General features: G+C 44.3%; 1 protein-coding gene across 4 annotated transcripts in view; it reads right to left on the bottom strand.

Moving 5' to 3' along the window:
* LIPA (lipase A, lysosomal acid type) overlaps nucleotides 1–9,233 on the bottom strand; it is a 38,718-nt gene that overhangs the window by 3,651 nt on the left and 25,834 nt on the right. For all 4 annotated transcript variants that reach the window (XM_006147613.3, XM_006147612.3, XM_014587519.2 and 1 more), the window contains exons 6-8: nucleotides 8,917–9,053; nucleotides 3,912–4,058; nucleotides 2,946–3,017 (exon numbers count right to left, since the gene is read on the bottom strand). In XM_006147613.3, the coding sequence (XP_006147675.1) occupies nucleotides 2,946–3,017; nucleotides 3,912–4,058; nucleotides 8,917–9,053 (356 nt within the window). The remainder of the gene's footprint in view (nucleotides 1–2,945; nucleotides 3,018–3,911; nucleotides 4,059–8,916; nucleotides 9,054–9,233) is intronic.

Raw genomic sequence — 9,233 nt, forward strand, 5'->3', positions numbered from 1 at the left:
CCTCCACGCGCCCTACAATGAAAATCTCCCCAAAAAAAAAAAAAAAGAAATACTCTGGGTGCATGTGCATGTGCCCTAAAATCCCTAGAGGAAAATGGAGGGTAAGAGATTACATCACGGCCACTCCTCTGAAGACTGAGTCTCACTTTCCCTTGCTCTGTCTCTCTCCTGAGAGCACTTGTATCCTATGGCAAACAAAGGCCACTTATTTGTAAAAAGAAAAAAAAAAAAGAAATTCAATATGCACTATGGTTACACTTATGTGAGATATATGTATGTGTGTGTAAAGAACAGGAGGACAGGGAACCAGCTGTTAGCGTAATGGCTGTGTCACTGAACTCCCACGTAGTCGACCGCAGTTCGCATCCCGGACCCGGTGGCTTAAAACTCACGCCGGGCGCGTGTGCGTGCGTGCCCAAGATCCGGAGAGGAGACTGGAGGAGAGGGGATTGCGGCATGACCATCCCCCTGGGGGGTGATTTCTCGCTTTCTGTCTCTATGTCTCTGTCTGGCTGGCGAGCGCACACGCCCTAGCGAAAAAACTTCTCCAAAAAAAAAAAAGAACAGGAGGACATGCTTATAATATTAAGACAGTTTTAAAGTGATATTTAAAATTATATTCTGAAGTATCAAATGGTAATGAGAATGGAAGTAGCTCAACCTTTCTTAAACACAGCACGTCCTAAAGATAAGTGCGGAAGTCTTGGATATCCTGTCCTCTCACTTGTATGTCTACAAATGTGCCACCCTGAGAAAATCATCTGTCTGATGTACGAGAACAGACCTATAACACAAGAGCGTTCATTTAAGGGCGTTTGCTATTGTAAAAAAAAAAAAAAAAAAGAGAGAGAGAGAAAGAGAGAGAGCAAGAGAAAGAGAGAGGGAAAAACTATCATAGTAGAAAATAAAAAGATAAAATTCAAGAAACAGGAAACTGTCCTTGCTTCCGGTTCATCAGAAAAGTCGTGACATATTTCTCTATGCTTTTCTATGCAAAAATGCGTCATGGCTTTTCCAATAACCCAATATTTTCAAAATTTGGTTACTGACCCAGAAAAGGACCTTCCGTTATGGCAGAGGTAGCTAACTGGCTTCCAGTGCCTGTTCTTGCCTTCCTGCTTCCAGTACTCAAACCCCCACATCTTTCCACTAAGATGTGGCTGCCAGGATAGATAGAGGAGGCGTTTTTTCCTCCCTCTGCAAGCAGTTAGGCCAGGGCCCTGTGCTCACTTCTGAGCTCTCCTTGCTCAGCCACTTGCCCTGAGCCTCCTCCCTCCTGCCTTCCTGGGGTGGAGGAGACACAGAGGTGAGCCAGCTGCCACCCGGCAGAAGAGGACAGCACCCCAAGGAGGGCAGAGCTACAGTGTGACGGGACCTGGGTCCCTGCATGCCCTCATGGAACACAGCTTCTCTCCCACCTCCTCACTAGTCTGGGCCACTGATTTCTGAACTGTATGATGACAAAGAAGTAAATACTTTATGTAGCAGCTTTATTCTAGGGTCTCTGATACAACAACTTAGCCTGTAACTAACAGATACCATGTCATTTAATTCAACAAAAAGTTACAACAAAGTGCGTGTCTTCATAGCATGATCCTTATTTGTTTGTTGGCATGATCCTACTTTTGTAATGGGAATGATTACACAAAAAATGTAAGATTATTAAAAATATTAATAGTAGTATTGTTCAGCAGTGAACATACAAGTGCTTTTCTCCAACTCATGTATTTTCTAAAATTTCCTAAAATATACAGTAAAAATCATACCAAATACCCTTTTTATAGTGTGTAAAGCCCACCACACACAAACACACACGCACACATATTTTTTTCTTTTGGAGAGGTTTTTGCTACAGGGTACATGCACTTGCCAGAAAGACAGAGAGAGACAGAGAGACAGAAAGTGAGAAATCAACCCCAAGTGGGGATGGCCATGCCGCAATCCCTTCTCCTCCATTCTCCTCCCAGGATCTTGGGCACGCACACACACGCCCGGCATGAGTTTAAGCCGCCGGGTCCGGGACTCAAACCACAGTCGACTACACGGGAGTCCAGTGACATAGCCATTATGCTAACTGCTGGTCCCTTTTTAAATTTTTTTTTCCAAGAAAGCAGGTTTCAAATGGTAGAGGACATCAGAGGTGCTTGCTATCCATCTCCCAGGGACACACCCGCCCCCAGAAATTCAAGTCCTCAGCAGGTCTGGGTTACATTTAGCAAACTGTACCTTTACTAACACTCCACAGAGCTATGACCAACACTGTAACACTGGGGAAGGAGACCAAGGCATCGCATCGGGAATGTCTGAACTAGGGATTCCCAACAAGGTCAGGCAGAAAATTCCACTGGGCAGATTTTTTTAAAAAATACAGAATCTGGCACCAGCCAGTGGTGTGGTAGTTAAGGAAGCTGAGTCCCACATGGCCAACTGTGCGGTTTATTTTTATTTTCATTATTTTTTTTGCCTCTATATAATTTCTGAATTTTATAGAATGAATATGCATTACTTGTGTGATATGTGATAAAATGATCAAAACTGTATTTTAAAAGTTAGTGGGGCCAGTCTGAGGCATGGTGATTGAAGTAGCTGGATCCCACATGGCCGAATGCATGGTTCCAGTCCCAGATCTGGTGACTGGAGGAACACACTGGGCACATGCGCATGCCCAAATCCTGAAAGGAAGGACAGAGAGAAGGGACTGCCATCCCCCACAGAAGGCGCTCTCTCCTCTCCTCTCCCTCCCTCTTTGGCAAGCACAAGCACCCCCTGGGAAGTTAGAAAGAGTTAGTGGCTCTGTGTTTGGTTCAGCTCTGCTTTGTCTATGGATGTTCCAGTCTGAATTGTGAGCAGGCTGTCTTTCCCCTTGAGAAAGGTTTGCAGAGAGGAGCTTCATGGGCACACAGACCTTCCTAGCACACACCCAGCTGCGCTCCCGAAACACCTACCTGGTGCCAGTGTAACATGTTTTGCACAGAAGTTCCAGCAGGACAGTGTGATGTATACACATCGACTCTAGACTGCAAAACAGATGTTGAAATAAAGAATGAAACCAGAGTTGAGGTGATATTGGCAATCGGTGTTTCCCTTTGCCCTTCAATGTATTAAAAACTACAGAGCCATAACCTCAAATACACGAGATCAGGGGCCGGGAAAAATCCTTTGACGACAAATACATCCTATAAAAATACATACAGACACAAACTCAGAGTCCACACGAAGGAATTGCAACCATATGTTAAGTGTGGGGTTGTATCGGTAAGATTAGGTCATTTTTACTTTCTTCTTCATACTTGCCTGAATTTCCAAAATTATATAGAGCAGTCACACTTTAATCATCAGAAGATAAGGAAAATTAATATCACTCAAAACAATTCCTTAGAGCCTTTACTCCAGAACTTTAAAGCCCAATCTCAAAACACAGCACTACAAACTACAAACATGCTTAAAAACATCACTGTTATTGCGAGCCTAGGATTTACATTTGATAAATAAATACGCACACACATGCATTTATATGTGTGTGCATGTATGTATGTGTATGTATGTAAAAGGCCATTCTGAACTTAAACACACTATAGGGTGTGTTTTGTTTTGTTAGGGTGTGTTTTGTTTTGTTTTGTTTTGTTTTGTTTTGTTTTGTTTTGAAGAAACTAATCATTAAGGTAAGTGTAAACCCTGTGACTTCCATTGTGAAAGGGCTCTTCCCTCTCTTGTCCCCACGAAGGCACAGCGTGGGAAGCAGCCCAAGTCCTCCAGGCCACGGTGACTCCTGAAGCTCTTAGTGACAGACCCTCCAGAGCTCTGATGGGGCTGCTACTGCCTCTCCCACACCATCCTACACAAATAAGCACCTTCACAGGTAAACTAACAAAACCAGTCCAAGTTTAAATGAATTCCTTAAACATACATACCATATTTAAATTTCTCTCATTAAATCCACATAGAAGGAAGAAGACATTTCCACAGAGCTCCTTCAGAATGACGTGAGTGCAAACATGGGTACTCATCCACTTCAGAAAGGCACTCTGGGGGAGAAATTCTTTGTCCCCAAATAAGTCCTATGAAACAGAAAGAAACCCAAGACTACCTTAGCATTTCGCTCTGGTACAGAGGCCGCCACCGCCCACCTCAGACGCTCTCGCTGAGGGTGTCCACACACTGCCTCACAGAGCCACCCAGGAATAGGTGGACATTCAAACCGGGGCACTGGAACTTTCAGTTCTGTGGACGCTGGCCAACACATCACCACCACAGGTGTGCATTTAAGGGCTCACAACGATACAGAAAGAGACAGAACTCAAGTAAGCTTACAGTGGATTTAGCCAATGAGAAGGACCCTTAATGATCACCCATCCCAGGGCCAGCCCCCACAGAGTATTTATTTGACCAAAGGATCGAGAAACAGTCTAGGCTGATCAGCATGTCTACTCTGGAGTGTGTGCGTCTGATCTGATCCTACTGGCCAGTGAGGCAAATCAGCCCACTGACAGCAGTTGTTAAATAAAATCAAATAAAAACTTAGCATGGTAGTACATACGTACATAACATAAAACTTGCCATTTATCTTTTTTTTTAAGAAAGAGATTTATGCTAAAGGTCTTATGTACTCAAAGGAAAGATAAAGAGGCAGAAAGTGAGAAATTGGCCCCCTTGGGGGATGGCCATGCTGCAATCCCTTCTCCTCCATCCTTCTCTTGGGACTTTGGGCATGCATTCACATGCACCTGGAATGAGTTTCTAGCTGCCAAGTCCAGGACTTGAACCACAATCAGCCATGTGGGAGTCTAGCACCCTAACCACTATGCCACCTGCTGGTCGCCATTTTACCATTTTTAAGTGCTCAGCTCAATCCCTTCAGAGCATACACACTGTCATACAGCTATCACCAATGTCTACCTCCAGATCTTTTTTGTCTTTCTAAACTGAAATTCAATGACCCGTTAAATAATAATTTCTCATCCCCATGCCCCTAGCACTGTCTGTTTTAATAAATAAAGTTTTCTTGGAACATGGCCACATCATCTCTACACACTGCCTCTGGCTGCGTTCATGCTACCAGAGAAGACTGGACTGTTACAACAGAGACCACGAGATCCACAAATCCAACATACTGTTTGGCTGTTCACAGAAAAAGCTGCCAACCCCTGGCCCACACCATTTTTAACCAATGGCCATGGAACCCACACGCAAGTACTTCGGGAAAAATCACCACGTTCTCAAGGCAGGTCTTCACATACTTATACACCAGAAAATAGGAAAAAGATTTTCCTTACATTGAACCCAAATGTATCTCCTTTAAATTACACTCTCACTCATATCCTCTGGAGGGACAAGCAGGTATGAAAAACTCAAATGGCTCCAAAGGTGGTTTTAGGATTGCATGGTGTCTTTCCTTAAAAGAAAATTATGCTAAAGTCTTGAGCCCCAATATCTCAGAATGACTTTATTTTTATTTATTTCTTTTTCTTTCCTTTTTTCCCCCCTGAGGGCAAATGCACATACCTAGAGAAAGAAGACAGCCAGACAGGAACAGTGGGAAAGTGAGAAATCACCACCGGGGTGGGGCGGGGGGGGTGATGGCCACCAGGTCTGGGACTCCAACCAAAGTCAGCCATATATGAGTCAATGACATAATCGCTATGACATCTGGTGGTCCCCAGAATGATTTTATTTTGAGCTAGGATCTTTATAGTAGAATCAAGTTAAAAGCTGATGAGGGCCCCCTATGGTGGGGAGAGTCAGGGGGTGCTTTCGCAAGCCAAGAAATGCAGAGTACCAGCAATCCACCAGACACCATGGGAGAGGTGAGTGTTTTTTGGTGCAAAAATATTTGAAATCTTCATATAGTTTTTTTCAGGACAGGCCATTTACCTTGAGCTTTTTGAAGACCCCTCATACGAGGAGGCAAGGAAATACAAATGAGTTTAACTAGAAAGAGAAAATGCCAACCACTTCAGAGCTGACGACCAGGGTACTGAGAACTCGGTGAGCTCCAGAGCTCACGGTCAGCCCGACTGCAACACGCAACACTGCACAGGACTGTGGCTCCCTCCCCACCCGACAAACCAATGATTACAATGAGAGCAATGTTAAATAGCCCACTTTTTTAAAGGTGCAACTTATTTATTTATTTATTTTAACTTGACCAGAGAGGGACAGAGAGAGAGAGAGGGAAAATGAGAAAGCAAACTACCAGGTCTGAGACTCGAAACAAGGTCAGCTGTGTGGGAGTCCAGCGCCCCACACCACCTGCCAGCCCCTAGGCTGCAACTAATTTAAATTTGTAACATTGTATGGGTCATATTTGACACTTCTCTTCACAAACTTGGCTTGCACAGAGACAGTCTGTGACCTCTATTTAATCAGCCTTCTACGAGACAACTGATTAACCACTCCCTAAAGACAGATACCAACTTTCTTTAAATATTCCTCTTCTCTGGGGACCATCAGATGCCATAATGGTTATGTCACTGGACTCCCACATATATCCCTCAGTATATCTGAGACCTGGTGGCTTAAACGCATGCCAGGCGTGTGTGCAGGCATGCCCAAAACTCCAAGAGGAGAATGGAGGAGAAGGGATTGCAGCATGGCCATCCCCCCTGGGGGAGGGGGTGATTTCTGCCTTTCTGTGTCTCTGTCCTTCTGGCAAGCTCACATGCCCTATGGCAAAATCTCCCGTCCCTCGTTGCAAATTCTGCCTAAAAAAAAAAAAAAAAAAAAAAAAAAAAAAAGTAAAAAGAAAAAGAAATATTCCTCCTTTCCAGAAAACCACACTGAATTAGCTGGAGAGAACCAGACAGTAAACATCACACGAAAAGAAGATCGTGTGATATAAAGACGCATCGCTTTTAAAATCCAGGCTCTGAGACTACATAGTGGTCACAGGTGAGAAGTGCATGCACATAGTTTGAAGTTCTAGAATAAAAACGACTTAATGGTATGCTGCACCACTGATCCACGTTTCAGTAAACAAGCTTGCCTTCTGGCTGACGAGAGAGGCAAAATTGACTTTGCCTCCAGTGTCGAGCACCTCTGTGACAAACCCCACTGGAAACTGCCATTGTAGGACAGCGTATAGGGGAAAGTTTACCCTCTACACGTGCCGGCCTGCTCAGAACAACGTTGATATCTTCATAACATATACCTTTGTGTCTTAGAAAAGGATTATTTCCACAGAAGCAAAATACATTTTTCAGAAGAGCTCATTCAAAGGTTTTATGGGCATGTATTCCCTGACTCCTTTGCTCCCAGTGAACTCAAAAGCACCACTGTCTGGAACTGCAGTTCCGAAACGTGCAGTCTGTTGAGCTTACGTCAGAAATCAACAGAGTATCTTGTGAAAACACAGAACCCAGTCCTCACTCCAGATTTTACGAAATCTCTGAGATGGATGGAAGATGGGAGGGTAGAAAAGGGAAACAAGAATTTGTATTTTTTTAGATTTCTTTTCCTATCTTTTTTTTTTCTTTTTAACTTGTCAGAGGGCATATGTGCTCACCAGAGAGAGACAGAGAGAAAGAAAGAGAGGGGAAGAAAACACCCCACCACGGGACATGGTCATGTCACAATCCCCCCTCTTCCATTTTTCCATCCCTCTGGATTTGGGGCACACACATGTGCCCTGTGTGTTTCTCAAACCTCCAGGGTAAGGATTCAAACTATGCAGTCAGCCATGTGGGATCCAGTTTCCTTAACCAGGAGGCCAGGAGCTGTCCCAAATGTTTGTACTTTTACAAGGCAGTATACTAAATCATAATATCCAAGTGTTAAAGTAAGGACACTCATTCCTACGACACAGCAATTTCGCTTCTTCATATTCATTCTACAGACATACTCCAGAACCGGGGGAGAAATGCAGCAATCGTAAATTAGCAACAACCTAAACAACTACCGTAAATGAACCACTAAGTAAATGGCAGGTCCTTATTGCCAGAACTTACTCTACGGCAGTCAAAAAGAACGTGGTAGTTTTTTCTGTGTTAGCACAATAGCTCTCTGAGAGTGAAAAATGCAGTCTGAGGAACCATACATAGATTGCATCCGTCTATGTTAAAATGAAACACTATGCACTGAGAGGTATATCCGTATGGATGCAAATTCCACATAAGGCCTATAGGAAAACACCGAAACTGGGCACTGCGCCTCATCCAGAAGGAGGCACCAGAAGAAGAATTACTTGCCGAGGTGTCCTGTGTTTTGTACCTCCACATTGCTTATAATGAAAATCGATGCTTCTATTACCCAAGGCGTTGAAATAAGTTCAGTCAGAAGGGGCTATCTCTTAGCTGGTCCCTGGAGCAGTAACTTGCATCTCAGGTGAGAGTCAGGTTTGGGGATCAAGGCGTAGTGTGCTTTTCCTGTGAACGCTGTTGAGAGACTCATGAAGTATGCTCTATCTGATTTTAAGTATATGTTTCCATAGGGGATTTCATGTGTGTGTCTGTGTGTGTGTGTGTAAACGTCTAATCCACATGTATAACACACATAGAACGAGCCATATGATCTCAGCAGGCCTAAAATTCCTTGTCCTGAAAGTTGTTTTCTATTAGAACAAAACTTGGGGTCACATAGCTTTCAGGTTGAGTCCCAGTGGAGCCACTGGTGTTTGCGTAAGGCTATGTTATAAGCTATCATCCTGGCCATGGCTTCAGGGGTCCCTCAGTGTGTCCGGGGTTGGGCATGTGGGAACAGTGCCTTTCCTGTCTTCCGTCTCCTGCTTGCTACTGAGTGCTGGGTCACCTCATGAAGCAAAGGGCACCTCCGAGAACGTTCAAAATATTTTCGGACTGGCCCTGTGAGGGCTACTGGTTAAGGGAGGCAGATCCCACATAGCCATCCTAGATCCAGAGGCTTGAGGTCAGATCTGGAGAGGAAATCAGTGAGCAGTGGGAGGGGAGAAGGGGTCAACTGTACCTTAAAGAAAAGATCTGGTATTCCTTTCAGTTTGGTCATGGGGCTAGTAGAGAACTGAATTGAAGCCACGGGAGCCAGGGCAAAAAACATTTTAACTTTTTTGGCCAGCTCAGGAATCTGTGAAAATGCTATAAAACCTGTGGGAACAAAAGGAAAATAACAGGAATTCCATCTTGTGAGACTTTTTCCCCCAGAAAAGGCAAGTATGGTCGCTTGTGACGCCCTCTAGTGGCCGCCTGAGAACTATGCAAACACACCGTCACCACTCAAGCTTCTCTCTAATGGCAGTCTGAGAGCCACGCAAGCCCTCGAAGGAA

The sequence above is a fragment of the Tupaia chinensis genome, unplaced genomic scaffold (genome assembly GCF_000334495.1).
Source record: "Tupaia chinensis unplaced genomic scaffold, TupChi_1.0 Scaffold000217_1, whole genome shotgun sequence".
Classification (NCBI taxonomy): domain Eukaryota; kingdom Metazoa; phylum Chordata; class Mammalia; order Scandentia; family Tupaiidae; genus Tupaia; species Tupaia belangeri.